The sequence below is a fragment of the Brassica napus genome, chromosome A9 (assembly GCF_020379485.1).
Source record: "Brassica napus cultivar Da-Ae chromosome A9, Da-Ae, whole genome shotgun sequence".
In the NCBI taxonomy this organism is placed as follows: Eukaryota; Viridiplantae; Streptophyta; class Magnoliopsida; order Brassicales; family Brassicaceae; genus Brassica; species Brassica napus.
Genome location: NC_063442.1, coordinates 26,497,810 through 26,524,567, shown reverse-complemented (window position 1 = coordinate 26,524,567; position 26,758 = coordinate 26,497,810). Strand labels below are relative to the sequence as shown.

At 34.4% G+C, this 26,758-nt stretch overlaps 2 protein-coding genes across 3 annotated transcripts; one reads left to right on the top strand and one right to left on the bottom strand.

The window, feature by feature from the left end:
- Positions 1-7,834: 7,834 nt before the first annotated feature.
- Positions 7,835-12,076, bottom strand: LOC106352369 (transcription factor bHLH111). 2 transcript variants are annotated; one of them, XM_013792010.3, is made up of 7 exons: positions 11,711-12,076; positions 10,378-10,897; positions 9,466-9,594; positions 8,749-8,817; positions 8,554-8,619; positions 8,403-8,441; positions 7,835-8,290 (listed from the first exon to the last, which is right to left on the bottom strand). In XM_013792010.3, the coding sequence occupies exons 1-7, from the start codon at positions 12,022-12,024 to the stop codon at positions 8,117-8,119; spliced, it is 1,311 nt and encodes a 436-aa protein (XP_013647464.1). In that variant the 5' UTR covers positions 12,025-12,076; the 3' UTR covers positions 7,835-8,116. The 2 variants fall into 2 exon arrangements, with proteins under 2 accessions (XP_013647464.1, XP_013647465.1); XM_013792011.3 differs by having other exon boundaries at positions 9,466-9,582; positions 11,711-12,075.
- A 1,836-nt stretch (positions 12,077-13,912) lies between these two features.
- LOC106378459 lies at positions 13,913-15,012 on the top strand. The gene is made up of 4 exons (XM_048740484.1): positions 13,913-14,218; positions 14,298-14,387; positions 14,618-14,709; positions 14,907-15,012. The coding sequence occupies exons 1-4, from the start codon at positions 13,913-13,915 to the stop codon at positions 15,010-15,012; spliced, it is 594 nt and encodes a 197-aa protein (XP_048596441.1).
- Positions 15,013-26,758: the final 11,746 nt, after the last annotated feature.

Here is a 26,758-nt window from a genome sequence, read left to right as displayed (position 1 = left end):
CAATATCCTTGTAGCACAAGAGATGTTCCATGCCCTTCGTACAAACCCAAGTTGCCAAAATAAATTCGTTGCCATAAAGACGGACATGAGTAAAGCGTATGACCGAGTAGAGTGGACCTTTCTCGAGACCCTTATGGAGAAAATGGGATTTGACGCGAGGTGGATACACTGGATCATATGCTGCGTATCCTCCGTATCGTATCAAGTTCTTATTAATGGAGAAGCTAAAGGACGCATCGTTCCCTCCCGTGGTCTCAGACAAGGCGATCCCTTATCGCCCTTTCTTTTCATTCTCTGCACAGAGGTCCTGATATCACAGATTCAACATGCCGAAGCGGAAAAGAAAATCACCGGAATTAAAATTGCTCGAGCATGCCCCTCGGTTTCACACCTTCTGTTTGCAGATGACAGTCTCTTTTTTTGGAAAGCAGAGCCAAATGAGTGCAAAGAGCTTATGAGACTCATCGACGTCTACGGAAATGCCTCAGGACAACAACTGAATAAAGCTAAATCTTCAGTTCTGTTCGGTTCTAAGGTAGTAGCGTCCCGAAAAACTGACCTGAAAAGGTCGCTAGCCATTAATCAAGAAGGTGGAATGGGAATGTACCTCGGCCTGCCGGAAAAGATTTGTGGATCTAAGAAACAAGTGTTCAGCTTTGTCCAGGAGAGACTAAATAATAGAACCAACTCGTGGTCGACGAAACTCCTATCAAAGGGCGGAAAGGAGGTTCAGATCAAGTCAATAGCTCAAGCCGTTCCCTCATATGTCATGTCTTGCTATCTACTACCACAAGGAATCACCCAAAACTTATCTGGAGCTGTGTCAAGATACTGGTGGAGCACCAAAGATAACAACAGGGGAATGCATTGGGTCGCCTGGGACAAAATATGTATCCCTCTCGACGAGGGAGGTTTGGGGTTCCGAAACTTCAGAGACTTTAACCTGGCCTTACTGGCAAAGCAGCTGTGGCGTCTTCTCAAATATCCAAACTCTTTACTAGCCAGAGTACTGAAGGGCAGGTATTACCGACACTCCAACCCGATGGCATCAGGCAGCGCAAACAACCCTTCATATGGGTGGAGGAGTCTAACGGCTTTGAGGCAAGTCCTACAACAAGGGCTACGAAAAAAGATTGGTAATGGTTTGGATACTAAAGTTTGGGAAGAGCCCTGGTTACCTGTGACTCCTGCACGCCCCCCCACACGAAGAAGCAACCAGTTCGATCAGGACTTGCGAGTCCACCATTTGATTAACCATCAAAATCAGACATGGAATGTGGAATTACTCAATGAATTTATAAGTGCAGGGGATATCGTACACATCAAGACCCTGCGTATCAGTAGGACGGGACGCAATGACTGCTACAGCTGGGACCTAATAAAATCTGGACTATATACGGTAAGATCCGGGTACGAGACAGCTCATGGGCTTCGAACAAGAGCAAACGAACCACCTATCCTAGAGCCCAGTACCACTGCGCTAAAGAAAGCCACCTGGAAGCTGAAAGCGCCAAGGAAGCTGAAGCATTTCATCTGGCAAGCAATCTCGGGCTTCCTTGCTACGGCGGAGCAACTAAAGGTGCGTCACTGTACTCAAGACAGCTCTTGTGTACGATGTGGAGCAGAGGCAGAGTCGATCCACCATACTCTGTTTGAGTGCCCTCCGGCCCTTCAGTGTTGGGCCCTGTCCTCTGTCCCAACGTCTCCGGGATCCTTCCCGCGTAACTCCCTCTTTGAAAACATCAACTATCTGTTCTACCAAGCCAGACTTCAAGGTGTGAACTCGCAATCGTTTCCATGGCTCATGTGGTATATTTGGAAAGCACGAAACGAAAAAGTTTTTAGCAATAAAGACATTTCACCATTGGACACTATCCAAATTGCCACAAACGAAGCGGAGAGTTGGAAATTAGCTCAATGTGTACCAGAGATTATTGAGATCGTGGGAGAAGAACATTCATTAGAGGCGTCACGGTCGAGACCGCCTAGCATTCCACAGAGATGGCGCTGCCAAACTGACGCGTCTTGGACGAGTGCCACTGAAGCTATCGGAATTGGATTTGTGCTGTTGGATGGAGAGAACCCAAGCTTGTTCGGGACAAAGAAAGATAGTCGCGTAGCTACACCACTCCATGCAGAAGCTGAAGGTCTTATCTAATGCAAGAGTTGATAAAGAAGGGGATAAGAGAAATTCAAATACAAACAGATTGTGAGCAACTTGTTAAGATCATACGAACAGATATGGACTGGCCTGCCCTAGCTGCGGAACTAGATGAAGTTAAAGCATTATCGGATGAGTTTGAAGACTTCTCTGTATCTTATATCCCAAGAACTCAAAATAGTCGCGCAGACAGTCTTGCGAAAGGTGGCCGAGTACGCGAGATAACTTCCTTTGTTCATGACTTTGCACCCATATGGCTAGCCCCTGAAGCTAGTCTAACGGCTGCAGAGTAATAGGATTTTTTGTTTTCTTTTCGATGTCAAAAAAAAAAAAAAACCTATCCAAAAAGAAAAAGAGTTATTTGTAAAAAAAAGTTTTATAATTCACATTATTTCAGATCTATTACATCTCTTACATCATTTACTTTTACGTATAAATCCTAACACTTAACGATCGTTAATAGCATAATTACTCAATTATCACTCCATATTGTTATCTTAAAAGTGTTGAGATATCAATTTGGAGTACTACTTTAACATTTATATCATGTATCATATGTTGGTTATAAGATATAAATAGGGAGTATATCTCATAGGGAGTGGAAGCCCTATAGCCTATTAGTTAAGGTTTAAAGACTTTTACACTCAGATATGGTTCGAATCTCAAACTATACAATTTCTTATAGATTGCGCTTTAGAAGAGGTCCAGGTTTCAATTCCCGGAAAAAACGATTTATTAAACAGTTATGCACATTATGGAAGAAAGGCCAGTCAGGTGTAGGTCTTCATATGACGGCTCAGGTGATGCAGTTAGACATAAATTCTCATAAGGCAAGTAGTACTGTCGGTTGTCGAATCGTCTATGTAATTTTTTTCATAATTGTAATATCATAATAAATCAACGTTAAAACAAAAAAAGATATAAATAGGGACCGATAAATGTGGAGGGATACTAAATCATGATTACTTTGTAAATGACTTTGACCATGTAAATATCCCATATTCTTTTGAATATCAATATTATTAGGTTTACACTAATTAGTTTTCTGAAATCTATGATTTATTGTATTCACTACTAATATAAATATATTAAAAACCGTTTTTATAATTGTTTTTGTAGTATCATATGTATTTAAATATATATTATCAATTTATAAAACGTAATCTATGATATTTAATTGTTTCTATAATTAAATTATATTAATTATCTATATTTAAGATGTTTAATTGTATGTTTGGATGAATTAAGCTGTTTAATTGATGTTAATTAATCTATAATTTAAGATGTTTAATATAGATGAATTAATATAATTTAATTATTAAAACAATTAAATATCATAGATTACATTTTATAAATTGATAATATACATTTAAATACATATGATACTACAAAAACAATTATAAAACGGTTTTTAATATATTTATATTAGTAGTGAATACAATAAATCATAGATTCCAGAAAACTAATTAGTGTAAGCCTAATAATATCAATTAAACTTATTAACCTAAAATTATTTTTATATTTTTAAACATAAAAATTATATGTGAAGTCATTTAAAATTATATTAATTAAATATTAACTAAACTCACTCATTCACTCTATATATATGTATATATATTCTAAAATGGTTCATATGAACAGCCAAATACATAATTTTTTAAAAATCTCATTATTTTCCAATGACAATGTGATATCATAGATACATTATCACTTTTAGAAATGATTAAAATATTTTTATACTCTAAAACATAAAAATTATATGGTAAGTCATTTAAAATTATATTAATCAAGAAATGTTATTTAATTCATCTATTAATATAAACAGATGAATTAAAATTATTATATGGTAAGTCACTTAAAATTATATTATATGGTAATTCATTTGTTTATTATTTAGTAAGTCATTTAAAATTACATTAATCTAAGTATTTTTCACATGCTTTTCCTTGAGTTAATACTCTATTAATATAGTTCATATAGCTTTGATTATAATAAAATTAGCATGCTTCTTTTGAATAGTAAAAAAAAAGGAGATATAAATAAAAAAACAAGAGGGAAGAATAATAAAATATGTTTGTTGTGTTTTTGGTTCTTTTATATTCTTATATATTTAATTTTATTTATTTGTCGAGATGCATGTATTTTTTGTGTTACTATAAATGTGAGCTAATTAGTTTTATGTGTTTTTAAAATATTGTGATAAATTAAGTAAGATAAATCAATAAAAATGACCTATTCTACGATTGTTAAAGTCAAAGATAGAAAATATAATGTAAATTGCAAGTAGGATAAATTATTTAAAAATAATGAGATGTATATTTTGCGGTACAATAAAAATTTTAAATGTACAATAATAAAATTTTAACAAATTTTTATACAAATACAAATATTTTATTTTGATATAATATTTTATCTCACATTAAAATTAAGTATATATGCCAAAAACAACAACATTTCGATATTTTAAAAATTTAAAATTATTTATTCTTATTAATTAATCAGATTTAATTAAAATATGTATGTTTTAAAGGAAGAAATGGTTTGTTTAACCCATTTTTTTTTGTCATCAACTTATACAGACTCATACAGACTCTGTAAACCAAATCGGAGTATATTGATCCATGTGAACAACAAAAGACGGTTGTCTCCTGGCACTGCGTGCTAGGCTGTCCGCCCTTGAGTTTTGTGTTCGTGATACATGAACGATCTCTGATTGGAGGAAACTTTCTTTCAGGACTTTAATGTCTTCCAAATAACTTGCAAATGCTATATTAAACCCATTTAAGTTGTATGTTAAATACTATATAAAAATGAGTGAGAAAGTGTGGTTTGTGATTTGACAAAATTATGAGAGAAAATACTTAGACTACAATTTTTCTAATACATGTTTTCATGTTTACATCAACCAAATTTATCATTGGTTTTAAAGAGATAAATCATACTATATATTAATTGAGAAGTCACTTAAGTAATTTTTTCTTATGTATTGTTAATAGGTTAAGTTTTTAAAATAGTTATAATTTGACTAGTTGTTGACATTTATTAGTTATTTATTTTATTCAGATCTAAAAATAAAAGGTAATATAGAACTAATTAATATAATTGCCAAATAACACAAGTAATATTACAAATAATGATTTATGGTAACTAATTGTAGAATTGGAGAAATAATATATATGTTTTATCAATTTCTTTTTCTTTATCAGTTATTTATATATAATTAAATAAAATACCTTAAATTTATTTATTGAAAGAAATTTAATGGTTATATGATCATATATAAAAGAATTAGATTTGTACGTAAGGAATTATGAGAACTTTTTATGTTTTCTAAAGAACTTTATATGTTCTTATATACAAGTCTCCTGAGACATTTGGTGTATGTACGAGTGGCTAAGAGCGACTGAGACCGTGGAGGGAGTTAAAGTGTTGACTGCTGTTATGGAATTAAGCGCCAAAAGCTCAGGGTTTAAGCAAGTAGAGGAGAAGAGACAGAGGTTGAGAACAGAGAAGTTGTGTGAAGACCAAAATGTAAGGAAGCTGAAGCAAGCAAACGTGGAGCTAGCTTCACAGGCCATAACGATTGAGGATTTGAAGCATAAGCTTAGGGAAAGAGACAAGGAGACTAATGTTATGAAGTCGTCCTATCATCTTGGAGAGCGAGAGCTAGACCGAATGAATATTATGATTTCAGTCAAAAGAAATATGGTTTCCGTGGCGGTTTCTGGATTTGGAACCAAATCACAACTCTTGAACCAAGCCAACAAGATTGTCAAGAGACGAGAAGATGAAATACATTCACTTCAGAGAGCACACAAGGAGAAGGAAGAAGATCTAGATATGTCTATAGCTGTGAAGAGACTTGAGCTTATACAGTAACTTGTTCAAGGAGAAAAACTGAAGAGGCAAAGACATATGATTCCATCTGAAAGAGAAGCTGAAATGCAGCTTTCAAAGATAGAGTATAACTGGAAAATGTCTCTGTTTTTAAAACAGAATGTTATATTAGTCAAGATGATGAATTGGAGTTACAAAATGAAGACAGTATTCTGAGTAATAGCAAAGATGACCATAAATCTTCTGTGAATAGACAAACCGACCGAGTTCATCTATCACCTAAATTCTATAAGATAGGGGATTGGGTGAAGTTAAGGAGAGGCATAAAAACGCATGTACATGGATGGATAGGTGCTAAGCCTAAGAGTGTTGGGTTTGTGAAAATTATTCTTGAAAGGGAGGACATGATTGTCACATTTTGGTCTGTGAAAGCTCGTGTGTTGGCAAGTGAAGTTGTTAAGTTGGTTCCGTTGGACATGGATCAGCATGTAAAACTCATGAGAGATGTTAGAGAGCCAAGGGTTGGTTAGCACAGAAAATCACGTGATAGTGCTGGTACTATTTTATATGGTTATAAGGCTGGGATCTTACGAGTAGGGTTTCCTAGAGCATTTCGAGGCTCGAAAGTTGATCCCGCTGAGATGGATCGTGTGGAAGAGCTTAAAGTTGGAGACTATGTCAGAGTGAAGACGTCAGTTTCTTCCATGTCATATGGATGGGAAGACATTACTCTCAAAAGTAATGTTGTGATGCACAACGTAGATGAAGAAGGTGATGTAGGCATAGCTTTCTGTTTCTGGAGCAAGCCGTTTTCATGTCCGTTGACAGATATTGAAAAGGTTAAACCGTTTCATGAGAAGCAAGAGATTCATACGAAACCATCTATCACCCAAGCACGACTTGGATGGTCAAACAAGACTCCAGCAACCTTTGGTAAAATAATGAAACTCAACATGGATGGGACTCCGAGTGCACATGTGACTAGTAGACAGACATTGTGGAATGTCTCACCTGGATATGCAGAAATGCTATCAGTTTGTGAAGACGGTGACTGGGTGTGATCAAACAAGAGCCTAGGAAGCAGACCAAGCTATGATTGGCTTAGTGTAGGAAGGGACAGTATTGTTGTTGTTCATAGCATACAAGAAGCAGATTATTTAGAGCTGGCTGGTTGTTTCCGGAAAGGAAGATGGAGTACTCATTACACAGATTTAGAGAAGATTCCAGTTATGAATAATGGCCAATTTGTGCATTTCGCAAATGGCTCAACAAAACCAAGAAGCGACTGGAGAGGAGCTAAACCTGATTCTCGGAGGCATGATAAACACTGTTAAAGCTGATGGAGAGGTAAAGGGTTGCTTTCTTTGACTTGTTTGAAAGTGGCTCCGCTTTCAGGGATTGCGACCATGTTTCCAGACACGAGCAAAAGGGATACACTTTCAAAAGGGCGCTTGAAAAGATCAAGCTTAGAGAAATGATAGATCTTATCGGTGTACAAGACTTGGCGAGAAAGGAGTTCAAGGGGGAGAATGTTGAAAGTAAGCTTGAAGGAAAAGCTTGTGGAGCAAGATATCCTAAAGATATTTAGAAAGTGAAAGAAATAGGAAATATGCTTGTTTAGGAGTTATCTAAATAAGTTAACCTAATGAAATTTGGAAGTTGATATCTCTATATAAGGAGATACCAAAGTGTGGCATAACTTATGAATTGAGAGAGATCTTTGTGAGAGCTTAAGTTTTTGAGAAAGTTTTCTTAAGCTAATAAGAATTGAGTTATTCTTAATGATCTTGTGAGTTCATACTATTGAGATTGAAACAATATTGGTGACTCTCTATGTATATAAAGCCTTGTAACAAGTAAACTAATCTTGTATTACATTGTATTATATCTTAATCAAACCCCAATATTATTGTATAATATAAGGCTATAATACATGTTTAAGCGGAACATCTGCAAATCATATAACTACGACCCCAGTGATTAATATGTATAGTATATATACATATAATGTTCTTTTTTCTACTGCTTGCTCCACTGCAAAATCACCGATAGATGTTTCAAATGGTTTATCGCTAATCAAATCGGTCTCTTTTCACATACCAGTTGATTGTGCTCATATCAGCGATACAAAGAACCTCTATACGAGGGACTCCAGTAGTCAGTTGCACTGTTATCGTGGTAGGCGACTGGGGTGCAAGAAATAGGAACCAAACAAAGGCCTCTACTCTTTAGGTCTAGATGTTTCGGTCCTCTTTTGTTGTGCTCTTCTCTGTCCCATCCTCCCCATGGATCCTAAAACCATACATATACCGTTATAACTGAATACCAGATATAATTAGCAAAATATCTATTGAGAAACATATTTAAAAGATCCACACATATTTTTCCTGAAAACGTTACGTACCTTAATTGATGAGTTCTTCATATAAGGAGTGCTTAGCAGCTGCATGATCGTAAAAAGGCCAACCAAATTATCAATTAAGATAATCAATTAAGATCTAAGGGCTTGCATGTGCATGCAACAATCAATATTTTCCTACTTGTAAACATTTTACCTTTACTTGCTCTTGATAAAAATTGATGTATGTGATGGCCTCCTGAAGCACAGAAGCAGTATCCGTCTGAAAGATTTTCAAACAAATATTAAATTTTTCTTCATGTACCAAAAATAGGAACGTTAAACTAAAGAGAAATATATATAAGAAAATGAAGTCTAAAAAGAAAAATTGAATAGTCCTTTTTTGTAGTACCTTTCCAAAGGGAGACACAATTTGCTGTAGAGTCGTGATCTTGTCTCGAAGCTTGGCTTTGGGTAAATCCTGCCATTTATTTTTCAAAATAACCTCATTTGTATATTTATATAAACTAATATTAATTTCATTCAAAACCACATTTTCCATAAAAAGATCATTATTATACTTTTGGCAAATATAGTACATAAAATAGTTACTGACTGTTATCATATGTCTCATAGAAGATTCTCAATCAAACAATAATTTAGAAAATTCTTATAAACAATTAATCTTCAAAGTCAGTATTTGTCAACGTATAGTTTTACTCTCGACATAGATTCACTTGTTAAATAGTTAATTTTTAAAGGGGAATTAAGGTTTATTATGAACTTTCAAGCAAATTAACAATAGTAAATTGGCGTATACCCTTCTATATATTAGTAAATAATTTCTTCAGCTACTGATAGGAGATTTGATTCATTCATTTACGTTCCTCTTCATATTCATGTGTGGGCAATTGTAGGAACTATATCTAATTATCTATGGAGTTGCCTAACATCAAGTAATAACCACTGATGATAAATAAATTGATCTCTGCTCTTTATATATTAGTGAATTATTTCTCCAGCTAGGAATGTGAGACATATACACACTATCGTTCTGCTTTATAAAGGTATACGTTCATTACTTACTTGGGTGCACGCACAAACATAACTATATTCGGTTAAAGATTACCTTATCCGGCGAATGTGTGGAATCGCGGCCGCACTTAGCCTTCTTAGAGGCCTCATCGGAGACTTCATCACATCTTTTCTTCTTCCCGGCGTTTGTTGATCCCAACCTTACAGTTGCCTGCGAAAATAGCTTTTCCAAATTCGTGGTTAATTAGCGTTAGGTGCATAGACTCTAATTGGCAACTTGGCATAGTACATGTGTAGAATAACGAAATGTTAGATTAATCTGTGGTACTGAATGTGGTATGCAAGGAATGAACTCTTATGGTGAATTTGACTCTAATGAAAAAGCATGCAGATAGCAGAAAAAGATAAATAAGGAAAATAATATCCAAATACCACCAAATTTATGTTAAGAAATTATTTCTAAAGTTCAGTACATTGTCCCCAAAATATAAGTTGCTGTTGATAATAACGTGAAATTAAAAGCTACTTAGTAAATACAAATATACTTATTTAAATTAGTTAGAAATACATTTTTAATAATCATACAACAGTAGAATTGAATTGTTAAAAAATACTATTAAAATCTGCGTAGAATTTGTAAAACATCTTATAAAATAAATTAAAGGAAACTTTTAAACCATCTAACATTTTGGAAAAGAAAGAACATTTATTTTCTTTTTTGAAAATCACGTAAAACCAAAATTTGTTTTCGTAAAATATTATAATATTTTAAAATGTAATAATAGGTTTTGTCATCAAAATTCTAAGAATAAAGTTTCACATCCATATACTAACATCCGTCACCAAGGTTAAAGCTGCAAAGGAGATATCAATCGTTAAGTCCATTAATTGTAAATTCTAACGTTTAAGCGAATTAGTAAATTAAATACGCTATTGCTAATGAACAAAATCAGGGAAGAAAATCACATATTTGATGATATAAACATAACTGATGACGTATGCGTACCAGTGATGCTGTTTGATGCTCTTTCTTGCCAAACTCAGATAAGCTTAAGGCTTTAAAGGATGGCTTAAACGACGGATTAATATCCGTTAATGGCCTGCTTAACCTTATATCAAGGAAACTTCTTGAACTTTCTATAGCATCACGAAACAACGACGCACCACCATTTAATCCATTATTGTAACAAAGATCTTCCTCATTTTTCACTTCCAACTCTTGTCTGTACATAGAAATATCATCGCTTGTCTGATCAAAGTGATGATGAAGGTTATGGTTCATGTCGGGATTACTCGGTGGCGCAAGCGACCAGTGTTTGCCTACGAGATCCGTCAACTTTGACAGCCTTTGGTCACTACTTTGATTGTACCTTACTTGGTTTGTGTCGTAGATCCAACCGTTGGCGTTGTCGCAGACTGGCTCAAAAGGTAATTCTGATGTTGTTGATGAATTATTTCTTGAAGATGTTATGTGATTATTATGATGATGATGATCCAGCATTTGATCTCCTAAACTTCTACCAGGCCTGTACATTTATAATCTTAATAAATCATCAGTGCATGTATGTATAAATTACAAAACTTAAGATAAATATGGGCCGATCGTTTAAAAAAAATTATTTATGAATTTGTGTAGTTTATATGCTAATTTTTTTTTACTTTCAAAATAAGGAACACTGCATTTTTAATGTTTTAAAGTACATATGGAATCTTTAAATGCATACGAGATGATAATGTTTAGTTGCGTTTACGTTTCTGTTTAAGTAAATACAAATAGTTACAATAGCTCCAACCTTTTTTGTTTAATAATAATAAACTACATATTCGAGTGTTTTAGGGGAAAAAAAAACTACATATTCGAGTGGCCAATAATAAAAGATGAATCATAAGTGCAAAATAATAGGCATACCCTCACCAATCAAATGTTAAATCATTTGTTGGGTAACAATAATTCAAAAGAGCTACTAACTTACTTTTGTAAACCAACTTTTAGACCTCTCTTTTGTTTCTAATGTTCTTTTATTTTGTTTTTCAGGTTTGAAAGCATTCGTTTTTTAAATAAAAGTTATCTTAAAAAAGAAAAGAAAAGGCAATACCAAGTAGGCGATATCATATGATGGAGTGGAGCGTAGAACTAAAAGTTAAACTAAACTGCTGTTCCAAAAAAAAAAAAAAAACTAAACTTTGAATCTACCGAACCGTTGTGTAAATTGCAAGTACGAACGCAGACCTAAAAGAAGCATAATAATACGTACGTACTGTGTTCAAAAAAAAAAAAAAAAAAAAAAAAAAAAAAAAAATACGTACGTATAGAGACGAATAAACGTATGAATACTTACAAGTAGGCAAGACTCCATAGATGATTATTAGAAGAGACGACGTGGTCTCGGAGCAACTCATCGGAGGTTGAAGCAGGGTGATCCGGAGCCGAGAGAGAGTGACGACTGGATGATTCAGCGGTTAGGTCAAAACGATTTGAAGTGTTTACCGTTGAGATCGAGAGATTGTCTCCTTCACAGTTTGCGTTTGAGTTATTATTATTGTTACCATTACTATTCTTATGGTAAAAAGAAGTTGAAATGGAGCTTGCATGATCATCATGATGAACATCTTCCCACCATGACGAACTTGGAGTACATTCTTCCCTTATCATTTTCTTTATTTCTTCAAACTTTTTTGTTGTTGGTTAAGAGTCTAGAGGATATGCGAATTAGAGAATATATATAAAGTGTATATGAATATGATACGCTCGATGGTGGTGACAATATAATATGCGAGTGGGGTATGTCCACTAAGATACATTTAATATTATATACAGATTTATGGAAATGTCTTTAAGCCACCGAAGATGTTGCTATATGCGGTCTGCGTAAGATCGTACGTCAATTGAAGATGTATTTGACCTCTACATGAGCTTGTTACATTTTTTAAGGTGATTGGGGTTTTCTTCAGTAACTCTAGACCGATCGCGAAATATGTTATCATCTGTTAGAAACTATATTTAGTAGGAATCCAAAATTTGGCCTCGAATCCAACATCGGTAACTCAACTAGTAAATCAGATGGCCATCCAAGGATATATAGTGTCTTCATGGTCAAGAGTTCGACTAATCACGACAGAGAAGAAACCAAAATACCCACTTTAACAGCTCTTATTTCCAAATATTGCTAGAAAGTAGAATCTATAAATAGTTTGGGACCAATTAGTATTCCTGAACATGTTTTCTTCAGAGAGATACACTTTCAAAAGCTATATGTGAAGATTGGACTTGATATTTAGTCCAATTTATAAACCACAACCCGCATGCATGGCCGGCTCAACACTGTTAAAAGTCCTAGGACAAAAAAATTTATTTATCCGCCAAAATTTATATACAAATAAAATATTATTTGTAAAATTTAATCAGTAATATTTTGTATATTTTGTAATGAAAATAAAACTATATATATCAAATATTTAATCAGTAATTTTATTTGTTATATTTATAATTTATATATATATATATAAATAAATTTATAAAAAAATTAGACTCCTTAATTATTATTATACGGGGGACATCGCTTGTCCTCCCCAATGAGCCGGCCATGCCCGCATACTCCAAGATACGCCTCCACCACAGCAAGAACTAAGAACTATTCTGCTGCAACCTATAAACATGTTTCTTTCGTTCAAGTAATTCTTTTCAGTTTATTCCGAGAGAAGCCAATTCTTTAGCTGATTCCTTTGCTACACTGGTTTTGAACAACTCTTATTCTTTTGCTCTCCAGCTTTAAGAAAGATTTTCTTTTCCCGACCGAAAGTTAATTAAACGAATTGATTGACAACCAGTTTTCAGATGATGAAACTAGAACATGTGTAAAATTAAGGAACTTGAGATGACATTCATAGACGAAGAAAAAAATACGAAGACTCAAATGATAAATGATCAAGAGTCTATGACCACATATATGTTGATTGGTTTGTACATGCATGTCGTCCTAATACCACTGTAAGAATTGAGCTTCTCATAATAAATAACAAAAAAACTAGGGCGAAGGACGAGGTGTAGAGTGCAATAGGGTTTAATAACTTTAATTCTTATACTTCTTTATTGGTGTCCAATCTAACACTATTAAAAGGGGGATATGAGAGTCCCTGAACCTGTCCACGTCAGATTTTATAATTAGCCAATGGGAAGTAGTTATTTTGTCATGTAATCCACCTGTTGTGTTCGGCAATTGGGCTCCGAATTTTGATATTTTTGGGCCTGATCTTTAATTTATCTCGGCCTGTTATAAGATGTAAGGCGTACTCCTGATATTCTCTCGATCTCCGAATTTGACTTCCGTCGCCTCTTCCTCTTCTTCGATTATCGTCTCTGCATATCGGTTTCATCCAATTACTTCACCATTACTCCCCTAATCAATCATTTTTCCATCTCATTCAATGGATTCTTTTCATCTTCCTCATCATTCCTATTCCTATAAAACTCCTTTTCTTAGATTTTCTTTCAAGTACGATTGATAAAACTCACACAAAATTTCACTCACATATTGCTTCCAATGGAACCTAAAGGCAACCCTAACGTCCCCGGCGACCGCAAGATCAACAAAAAGACCGCCGCCTCCTCCGCGACTGTGAAACCAAACAGCAAGTCCCCTGCCTCTTCTCCGATTGTTTCATCTGCCCTTTCGATGAAATCAAAAGCCGAAACCGCTCTCATTCATGAAGAGCAGGGGTCGTATAGACCTCCCATTCATGCCGAAAACCCGAATGTGTTTAAAGCTTCTAACGGACATGAGAGATACAATAGGTCTACACGTCAAGTTGCTTCTACATTGGGTTACATTCTTCAGATTCTTTTTCAAGTAAGTGCCAAATGTGCTTAAGTTACTCGGTGTTAGGTTTCTCTCTGTCTCTCTGAACATGTGTTTTTGGGGTTTGTAGACTTGTGCAGGAGCTGTATTGCTTACAGATGGTGTGTTTTGGTTCATTATCTACCCTTTTCTCACTTCCAAAGAATTCAATCTAGATTTTGTAAGTTTTAACACACATTTTGTCATTTGTCTCTGATATGTTTAACTCTAACCAAACATTTTTTTACGACAGTTCATTGTAATAAAGCATTCAGTCAAGCTGTTTTCCTCCTCGGTGAAACATTCTTGAACTCTTTGGTTAGTATATGTATCCTTTCCTTATTCAAAGATAATAACATGATGATGGTTATAGTGTTGATGACATTGATGATGATTTCTTTGTTTACGCAGTGGTTCCCATTGTTTAGGATTTCATACTTTGTGTTATGGACCGGTGTATTCGTTATACTCCAATGGATTGTTCATGCTTGTGTCTCCTTCTGGTAACACTCATGGTTCTATCCTTCTTTACATGATTCTGTAAATAGATTAAGTATAACAAATGTGGCATCTATTTGTCCAGGTGGCCATACCCTTTCTTGGATTTGTCATCATCCTACGCCCCTTTACGTTAACGTTACTCAAACTCATCTCCCCTAACTTATATCGATTATAACAAAATTTTTAATTGATGTTGTAGGTATGCTGCTGTTGGGTTGATGCACGTACCGTGCTTTGGAGTCTTTGCTTTGATCGTGAAATTGAAGTACATGTGGTTCTCTAAATGTTTCTCAGAAGAACCATAGCTACGAATAGTATATATAATCGAATGGTTGATTATATTCTTGAACAGAGTTCAAAGAAAGCTTATACAGAGAGATTCATGTACATATACATGTTCTCTCCTGCCTTCTGTATCAATTTGTTTTTTGTAAATGACTTAGAAAGCCACTATGATTATTGTTGTGGAGAGTAGTGAAAACTACTATGATAGCCTGATGAACAGTGTCATTTTCTTTCTAGCATATCTCCATCATAGATAAAATTCTCTTAATTTTACCAGAAATGTAATAATAGTGGACAGCATTTGAAAAGAAGGAGACACCATAAGTTCTTTCTCTTAATTAATTATGATTTCTTAAGAATAAAATAGAGATTTATATAGATCAGTTTCAGTGATTGAGAAATGGTGTGGTGAAGCAGTGGAGTTGCAAACTAACAACTGATACGGTGACTATCTTTTTTTTTATAATCAAGTAATAAGAACCGGACCGGCTGATAAGATTAAGAATGGTGATAAAAACCAACAAGTTCGGTTTGAGAACTGGTCCAGTTTGATATTAAACTCTGATTTATTTTTTTCAAATTCAAGTTAAAATTGCAAATTAGAAAGAAAAAAAATTCATTAGAAACCTATATTATTTTAATATCTATTTGAATAAATTAGGTTTCCATTATATTTTTATATTATTTTTGAAGTGTTCTTTTTATTTGCATATCATTTTAGCTTCTAACAATGATAAAATGTCTTATAAAAATAATTATATATATATATACTTAATTTAAGATTAAATTAAATTTACAACCCAGTTTGACCGGTGCAACCATTGACCTAACTGCAATGGCAAGTCAATGTTCGGTTTGGTTTTCAAAACATTGATGGCGAGAATAAAATATCTTCCCGTTTATAATAAATAAAATAAATAAACATTATTGATAACAACAAAATATATACAATCTTAAATTTATATAATATCATTTTAAATTTAAATAAAAGTCAGTTCATTGTCTATACTTAACTTTTCAGATTTTGAGAGTGATTATTTTCTACCAACATTTTGAAGATAGAAAATATAAAACTACAGATGAAAATATTACAATAATTATTATGTAAGTTATTTATATCAAAAATAAAATGAGGGTTTTTGTAAAAAAAAATTAGAAAAACTATATTTTGTAAAAAAATTGTTCATTATTAGTATTACATATGAAAATTTTACATGCATTAACTACAATGATTTTTTCAATCATTATCTTTTCTAATTAATTTAGCATTCCATTTCTTCTGGATTTTAACTAAAATTTTATTATACAATATAAAATACATATAAGTAAAATGATTGGAAATTTGTTTAATAGACTAGCCGCGCGTAGCGCGGCAAAAAGATCTAGTTATTATAAAAAGTGGACACATGATTCCAAAAACAATAATTTAAACTAATACGGATATGCTAATTAAATATATGAGCGTGATTATTGATTAATATGTTATTATCTTTTTTTTTCATAACCAAAAGTAAGGGGAAATATTTAATATTAATGTATATTAGTTTCAAATTTCAATTCACCAAACAAGGAAGCACCCATCTTTCTTGTTTTACCACACGTCCATGTATTCATACATGTCTAGTAAAAACAGTACAAATAAAATAGCCTATCAGTATTAGTTTGGTTATCCAACATACTGCTATTTATCTATAAAAGTCACGAGCCCAAATACTTATTAACATGTTTTCATTTTAAATAGGAGTGTTACTTGATAGCATTGACTTATATCGTAAAATCATCTGGTGCTAGCTTGTTTGGTGACACGAAACCTAGCAAAAAGTGTATCAATTCCATATTGGCCCTAACTTTTGTTTTGTTTTTAAGATAATTTAAAGTATGAATCAATAATCACGCCTGCATAATTAATCTATTATTGTTCCTTGGTGCGCTATTTATTTTCTCAGGCATTCATCCCTTTTAATCCTACTCTAACTCCACTCCAAAAGTTTCTTGTCTTTTGTGATATCCTTTATATTTTCTTTTTCATATTTTAGTAAATATTAATTTAGAAAGAGATTGAGTGGCCAAAATTTCTAAGGTTGACTTTTGTTAAATTCATTATCATCTATATTTGACTCTTTATTTGTAGTCAATAACCAATCGATATCATCACAACAATATGTTTTTTTCTTTTGGCCAAAAGTTTAATTGATAATAATAAATTGGTATTTGTTAACTGTTATTTATACTTTTGTTAAATAAATGTGGTGGAAGAGAAAGATTAGGCCAGCTATAGGTGTGTTTATACATAAGCCCATTCTTTATTGGGGTTTGATCTCTCCTTCGAAGCCCATCATGATTCATGAATGAAACATTGTTTCTGTTTTTCTTTTCTTGCAACGCATGTGAAAACAATAGTTTGTTTTAACTCGCTCATAAAGTTTGTTTTCACTGAAAAGACTGAATTATTGGCTCAGATACAGTACATATCAAAAGTCCCAGAAAAAGACACAAAGGTCAGAAAATTTAGTATCAAAGTCTATAACAGTTTTGAAACAAAGAAGTAAAGAGAAATGATTACTTAAACAGTGGTAGCTGATCTCTCCACAAAATGTGATTGGGCTGGCTTGTAAGAAATATCCGTTGCCAAATAATATAGGAAAAAGCTCTCCAAACACGCGTTGAAAAAAACAAAAAAAGCTCTCCAAAAAACGTTCTCTGATCGAAACTTATTTAAATCTCCGTCACCGACTCCTGTGGTTCGCCGCTACCGGAGTCGCCCTTCTCCTTTCATATTTTTATTTTTTTGCTTCTCTTCCCTCTCCTAGCTACCTTCCGATATGCTTGTTCTTGTGGGGTTCGCTCTTCCAAGCCCTAGATCCGGTCAGATCTGAGGTACGGCAGTTGCAGGTTCCTGGAGGCACGGCGAGGAGGTGAGGCAGGTGAAGGAGGTTGAGTCGGCTTTTAGGGTGGGGAAAGATTGGTTCGGCGGTTTTGTAGATCTAGATCTGCTTGTTCGGTCGTCTTTTCCAGAAGTGGCAGCACGTGAGCTAAGGAGCTTCCTCTTCTCGGAACTGTTACTCGGGTTTGTAATCGGAGTGGGGTGGTGGTTCGTTTGCGGTATCCTCGCCTTGGCGTCTTGGCTATGGAGCTTCTCTTGACTCCACCCAAGGTGGGTGTCGGGGTCTATTCTCCGGTGGCGCGTCTCAGTGGCTACCTTGCTTTCGTGTGTTGGCTGGTGTGTCTCTGTCGACGGAGTGTGGGGGTTCTCTGGCTGGTAAAGGCACGTGGAGTCGTCTATGGCTCTGGCGTCGGCTAGTCGAAGACCTTCCTCTGCCTTTGGATTTCTTCAGTTCTCGGTTTCTTCGTGTAGGAAGACCTGTTTGAGATTTTCGAGGCTTCTCTTCAGGTTTACTTTGGGTCTACTGGCCTCGGTTCCGTGCCTCTGACCTGGTACTTTGCAGGCACTGTCTCGGCGGTTGGAAGATGATTCGTTTCTCTGGTTCTCAGAGGCGTTATGTGCGGTTGAGTTTGGGTTTCTACGGTCATGAGGAGACCTTCACTTCACCGGTGGCGGCGTTGTTGAGTGTTGCCATCCCAGTGGCGATTTTGATCGTCAGGTTACTCTCTTTCTCTTCCATTGTAGGTCCCGGAGTTTTTCTTATCAGTGGTGCGGCTGTGACTTCAACCCGCTTTTGTATAGCTTTTTGAGAGTAGTCGCTTCCTTGCTGGCTTTGTGTCGGTCTGTGGAGATGTTGTGTAAGCCTGGTGGTCTCTTTACTATTGTTGCGGCATCTGCGGGTTTCTTGGTTGTGGTTTGCTGTTTAGTTTGTTGAGCTGTAGGAGGATGTAGTAAGGCTTCGGTGTGTGGAGATGCGGCTTTCCTTTATTTGTGGGCTCCTGCTATTAAGCTTCCTTGTTTCTGGTTCTGAGTGGAGATGCGACTCCTCTTTGTTTGTGAGTTCCTGCTATTAAGCTCGGGTGATCGTTTCTGGTTCCGAGTGGAGATGCGACTCCTTCTTCTTGTGAGTTCCTGCTATTAAGCTCAGGTGATCGTTATTCTGAAGTGGAGATGCGGCTCTTCTTTGCGAGTGAGCTCCTGCTATTAAGCCCCGTTAGCTTGTGTTGTCTTGGCGTTAGTCCCATCTCGGTCCTTCGTTTTTGCTGCCATTTGAATCAGCTTCCTATGTGTTCGCAATCGGTTAGCACCCTCCTAGTGTTCTTGTATGTGTTAGCTTTGGTCGAGCCTCTTCTCCGGGAATACAGTCTTTATCGCTAATTCTCTAGGTGGATGCTTACAAGTTGAAGTTTGGAGAATTACTGATTATCGTTTGCTTCCATGTTTTTATCTTTTTTTGCCGTGGAATCAATTATCCTAGGTTCTACAATTTGTTAACAACAGTCTGTAAAATCTTTTGTTCATTTTTCAAAATGATATTTACATTTTTAGCAAAAAAAAAATAAAAAATAATATAGGGCAATTTTCTAAAAAAGACCCAAATTTCAAATTTAAATGTAAACTAGATTTTGACCCACGCTTTCAAAGCGCGGGATTATTTTCGAAACATTCCAAATTTATTTGATATAAATTTGTATTTTAATTGTATCTACACTTAGAAATTACAAATGAAACATTATATTCAATGTTTTGAGACCCGATCCGACCCGTAGTTAAATTAGCAAATTCGGTAGTTCATATATAATCCATTTTAGTTTTTAAAAAAATTGTTATTTAAAAATTCTATAAAACTCATAACAACCGCTAAAACCCGATATCTGGTTATCGGTTGAACTGATAGATGACCCAATATGTAATCCGGTTTGATTTTATTATTATATTTAGAGTATTGTAATATATATTCATGAATTTTTAGATGAATAGTGAATATATTATGAAAATGATATTCCAATTTTAATACAATTTTAGTCCAACTAAAATTCTATCTTGTTAATGATTTAATATTTGAGATGATGCATACTAAAAATAAAATAGATTTGAGCATCAATAATGTGTATATGTCTATTACAAATTAATGATTTACGTTTGCAAAAAAAAAATATAATTGTTTATTTAGTTAGTTTACTTTTGTTATTCACATGTTATTAGATACTTTTTGATGTTTTGTCTATGGCTTATTTTAAATTTAAAAGTTAATTTCATTATTTTCATTAGAAATGTAAATATTTATTATTTTAATTTTGATATATATTTTTATTATATTTAGTTCTTAACTTTTATAATTTATATATATAATTATATTTTTAAACAATTAAAATATTGACCCTTACTCTCTTGCATCGATTTATGTTAATGTAATGTTTTATGATATATTTGTTCAATTAGTTTATATTTGATATATATATTACATGTCTGTTTGAGTAACCCGTAAAAAATATATTCATAAAACTATCAATAGTAACATGTTTCATCATATAATTACTATTAATATTTATTTTATAACATATATATATATATATATATATATATATATATATATATATATATTTTTAATACTCTAACTATAAGAATTATATTTTTATGTATTTGGTGAGGGTTTTGAACAATTTTTTTTTCATTTGGATTAATATATAGTTGTATATATACAAATGAATATATATATATATATATATATATACAATTATTTATTACATTAATAACTAAAATATAATTGATTAGTTATTTGAATTTAGAATTAATATAAATTAAATTCATTAGTTTAAAAAATGATAGATTAGTTAGTTAGTTCCTTAATTTTAGGTATGATGTATATTTAATAATTAAATTAGATATGAGTAGAAATAATAGAAAATATAATTAAATATAGTGGTCCAACCTAGACTATTTGTTGTAGATAAAAATTGCTTCTGTTTTAATAGTATTGATTTATATTTCAAATTCAATCAAATGCAAAAATAACTTAAAAAGATATAGTATAACTAGTATTATCTTCTTATGACTAAATAAAAAACTGTAGACATTTTTACTATTATCCTAAGAAATTTTCTCACGACAATAAAGTTTTCTACGATAAAATATTTGAAGATGTCTATTCATGTATTTTATCTTAAAATTAATTTAGAAAATTTGAAAAAATATTTTGATGGAAAATGAACCGAAATCTTATAACTATAGACAATTCTAGATGATGTGAATTTAAATGTACTAAAATTGAACTGTTTTCCACATATATGAGTGAATATAGAATGTAAGTCATGATTGTTCATTGCTTAGAATTTGGAGAAATAGGTATTCAAAAGAAAAAAAAATTGGAAAAATATGTATAAGTAATGTTATATTTTTAGGATTATGAAATCCTAATTTATTTTTAAAAATAAAATTTGACATATTTTGTATATATTAAACATTATATAAGTTGATTTTATGTTTAATGAAAATGTTTATTTTAATCTAGTTAAACTATTTGATTTTAGGGTTTAAGGGTACAAGACTTCTTAAGGAATCTGTCAAGAACTTATGCACTAGCACACTTCCTTAGATATCTTCTGGAACATAAGGTAAAGTTAGGGTAATGGTAAACTATAATGCACTAGTTGCTAAACTGCAATGCATTTGCAGATTTCTTGAGAAGTCTTTTACACCAAATTTTTTTAACCTAATTAGAATTTTTATTTTCTTTTATAAAGAAGATTTACACCTTTTTTCTCTCTCACATGTTTGCAAAAAAAATTTAATGTTTATCTATCAAAAACCCTCTAATCTCTCTCTAATCTATTTGAATTTGAACACACTAAACTTTATATCAATTTCCCGTCTTTTTGTCTCATGTCCTTCTCAACACTTCATCTTGTTTTTTTGCAGGTTTTCATTTTCCCTCATAAAAAGATAGATCTAGAAATTTTAGATATCTATTTTTGTATGTTTTATGTGTTATATTCGAATAAAACTATATATTTTGTAAGACAAGATCCGGACACTCGTCCGACCCGGACCTCACACTACTGTCACTACCTAAACTAACCGCCACAACTGGTTGAACTGGTCAGCTAGCTTGTACGAACTGACTACACTATACTGAGCTAACCTTAGCTGCCTAAACTACACTACACTACTCTGAGCTAAATGGGAACTTGGTTTAGGTCGAATGAGAAGCTTGAGTAGTAATGTATCTTAGATTTTACCCACTTTCAGCCATGGTATATATGTGTTTTTAGGAACTATCTATGTTTTTTTGGAGTCTTTTTAGCAATTTTACAGGTTCAATGATGATTTGGAGAAAATGGTGATTTGGGTGCATTTTGGAGATAAAATGAGAAGAAGCTCGAAACTAGCTTTCTAACAAGTTCGAGGTCGACATTCAGAGTCCACCATCGATCGATAGTGAAGCACGCAAAACCCAATCGGCTTAAAACCCAAATCAAGACATAATTACATAAATACCCCTGGCCGAGTTTTAACCTAATACTTGTGTGCTCTGCCATTGTTCTAGGCAACACACACTTTCTACGTGATATTATGTGTATACACACTAATTAACCTAATATGCACACTACCACAATCGAATGGTATGTCGATGTAGCACTTTAGGATCGAATCCATAGAGACCAACGATTACACTTTATTTCTATAGGATCAATATCAAGCTAAAACAATATGGAGATTTTAAGATTTGAGGGTTTCGTGAGAAACAAGTAACAAGATTAATTAAACTATGCAAATTAAAAAGAAGCCAGCCTAGGGTTACTTCATTGGGTGTTAATACTTGTGAGCCAAATAATTATTCAAGTTCGATTAATGGACTAGTCTAGAACTTGGAACACAATGATAGATCAACCCACTGTCGTGGTGTTTAACCTTTCAACGATCAGCCTCAATACCTAAGCTCTCGCTTGGATCAAGGCGTGATGATGAACATTAGGGTCGAAACCAATAGATTCACAGAAAACCCTAATATCTACTTTCGCTGATTAGGGATGCAATGCTTATTCATAACAGATCTAGCAACCTATTATACAGTTAATGAACAGGTTAAACATATGATCTAACATTAAGCGGCCAGTTTAATGCAAGCATTAAGAACAATTATGAATGAAGACAATCAATGGATTCACTTATCTATGTTTAACTCACGAAATTAACACCCTAGAACCCTAGGCAAGCTAGATGACTACTTAGCCATGACAAGAGAAACCATAGACACAGAGACTGAATGAAACATGAAATATGACTACAATAAAAAAGAAATAAGGTTCAGGAATCCTTCTCCATACGAGAGAGATGAAGCCTTCTCCCTAATAAGTAGCAAATCGCCAAGTACAAAAGTCTCCTATGGGTTTTTGTGTACAAACTAGCGTAGAATAATATAAAAAACAGAAAATGAAGTTATATGGAAGCCATAAGCGGCTGGGAGAGAAAAATAGGGAGATTCGGTCAAATCCCAAAATAAGTTGGAGTTTCCTTAAAAATCTCTGCAGCTGGAACATACACTCGGGGTGTTCCACGCGATCGGGAACATCCATCAAAACTGTTCTGCGTGAAAGTCACCAAAAGGTACTCTTTTCTGCCTCTTTTGTTCCAGCTGGTCCATCTTCCATCCAATGCAACGCCAGACCTGTCATGACTCGAAAATGACTAAAATGACTCGATAAAAACTCAAAAACACTTTAGAAAATACTGTTAGAATGTATCAAAAGCACATCATATCAATTCCCCCAGACTTAGATCCTTGTTTGTCCTCAAACAATGCCAAGTATCAAGAACATGGAGAAAGGTTTGAAAGTGTGGGAACTCTCCTATTCTCAGCAACCATATTTTAACCACAAATCTTTGAACCATACAAACAGTAAACTATGACAACACATCCTTACCAGAACCCCACTGACTGTTCTGCGTGAAAGTCACCAAAAGGTACTCTTTTCTGCCTCTTTTGTTCCAGCTGGTCCATCTTCCATCCAATGCAACGCCAGACCTGTCATGACTCGAAAATGACTGAAATGACTCGATAAAAACTCAAAAACACTTTAGAAAATACTGTTAGAATGTATCAAAAACACAACATATCAATTCCCCCAGACTTAGATCCTTGTTTGTCCTCAAACAATGCCAAGTATCAAGAACATGGAGAAAGGTTTGAAAGTGTGGGAACTCTCCTATTCTCAGCAACCATATTTTAACCACAAATCTTTGAACCATACAAACAGTAAACTATGACAACACATCCTTACCAGAACCCCACTGACTGTTCTGCGTGAAAGTCACCAAAAGATACTCTTTTCTGCCTCTTTTGTTCCAGCTGGTCCATCTTCCATCCAATGCAACGCCAGACCTGTCATGACTCGAAAATGACTAAAATGACTCGAGAAAAACTCAAAAACACTTTAGAAAATACTGTTAGAATGTATCAAAAACACAACATATCAATTCCTCCAAACTTAGATCCTTGTTTGTCTTCAAACAATGCCAAGTATCAAGAACATGGAGAAAGGTTTGAAAGTGTGGGAACTCTCCTATTCTCAGGAACCATATTTTAACCACAAATCTTTGAACCATACAAGCAGTAAACTATGACAACACATCCTTACCAGAACCCCACTGACTGCTGTTCAAAAATCGGCTCCATACTCTACATCTCAAACCTGGAAAAGCAACACTATTGAAACAAAACTCCCTACATTCACTTAAGAGTAGCGTGAGCTTCTCATCACATGCACTATTCAGGGTAGACGGTCTAGGTGTGGAACAAGCTATTTAATGGTGGAGTTAAGAGTGTCTAGGGGCTACCATTTCATTGTAGCGTGAGCTTCTCATCATAGTCTCTACTCGTTTTTGCTTCCTCTGAACGACTGCTCCGCTTTGGATCAGCCATCTGGCTGCTCAGATCATCTGCATGCTCTCCAATTTTTCAACTTGGCACCCAATCTTTTGCTTGACCTTCCCAGTGGCTCATGTTTCTTTGATTTCTTTCCCTTCTCCATCACCTTATTTTTGTTTTTTTTAAGACTGATATGGTGATGTGACGAAGACGGAGGTAATACATAATGGTTCTGAGTGCAACTGATGGTTCTGATTTCGCAACCATTCTGGTTCTCCACCCTTGCTCTTGCGCAGTTCATTGGTTATGGAGCGGTTGCTCCCTTAATCTGCTTGTTCTCCTTTTTGACTGAATTTCTGCAGCAGTAACGAGTAAGAGGCTGCGTTGATCATTTTCTCTCCGACCTTTTTGCACATATCTGCACATATAACACTGAAAAACAAATGCATGAAGGTGGAATGAAGGCTAAGGTGCAGGGTGGGGACTAGCTAAAGATGAGCTAGCCACTCAAGATCAGCAAGATGGATAAAAAGGATAAGAAGTCATGAGTGTGTTCTCGTTTCCCTGATCTAATGCCCATAATAAGAATAATTTCAGTCAAGATTAGGTTCAAGCTAGGTGGAGTTAAGCCTACCCAGTGTAACCTGATCGGCTGAGAACTTCTGGAGAATCAAGTGAGATATGTCAGGGTATTCCAGGTCCACATGTGTGTCTTTCACCACTGCTAAGATCACTGAATAGATAACTAAAGCACGCGGTGGTTAGTGATCAACACAGAATAAGGTCCTAACTCCCACAAATTTTTGACTGACTCAATCGTATAAACTAACTCAAACTGACCAAAAGAAAGAAACGAGTTAGTAAACGACGAAAATCATCTCCCAGACTTACTTCACACCGTCTCTGGTGTGAAAATAAATCAGAAAGAAGGTGAAAACAAGAATAAACATTTTCTAGATTGAGATACTTACCTGAGTGGAACGGGCGCTCCATGAAAATTATGGGTGTTTTATCGTCAGATGGTCGCCTGGAACAGCCACTCTTTTCAGAGGGCAGGTTGTTCCATTGCTGCAACCCAGAATTTTTGAAGTATCTCGGGTTTTCTGCTTTTTGACCTGAGACTCAATAAACTAAAACAAAAATAAGTAAACAAAAAGAAAACCAACTTATATGTACACTTACCAGTGGGTTGCCTCCCACCAAGCGCTTGGCTTAAGTCACTAGCTTGACTTGGTGACTGGGATCACTCGGGTTGAGCATGAGGGCTTGTTCCAAAACAAGCTCCACCATCAGACATGTTCAGCTTCAAAACTCTGCTCAACAACCCTTTCACACCAGCACTCCTTTCTCTTTCAGCTCATGTGTGAGAATTATTCTAACTTTAGAGAAAAGTTTAGAGGTATCTTGCACTTTACCTCATACTCAATGGATTTCTCATCACACAAGCGATGTATCAAAGTCATCATAGGGTCACCCTTGACCCTTTTCTTTTGGACTTTTTCATTCACCTTTGCATTCCCACTGAGTTTCTTTTTTGTATCAGTGTGAGGATCTCCATCTATGACTTCTTTGATCTCACTCTTATCTCCAAACTCATTAGGAACAATTTTCAGCTGTTCTCCACTAACCACTGAGATGCAAGAGGCGTAGCGGATTTGTGATCTGGTTGGGACAGCTTTGTAGAATACCTTCTTCTTGATGTTGGAGAATGAGACTCTCTTATTAGGCATGTCGACTATTGCTCCCACTGGCTGGTTGAAACGCAATGGTTGCGATTGTGGTTGCGGTAATTTGCAGATGTGGGTGTTTGCAATTTCTAGCATCAATAGGTGATTTGTACGATTGGTATATCGGTTAGAAATTAGTACGATTACGGGCTATTTGTGACTTGTTGATTATGAGATATTGAAGCGGTTTAATAATAAATTGTTAATATTAACATATTATAACATTATAAAATATCAAACATATTATTATAAAACATATTAATAAAATATAATTAAAAACAATATTA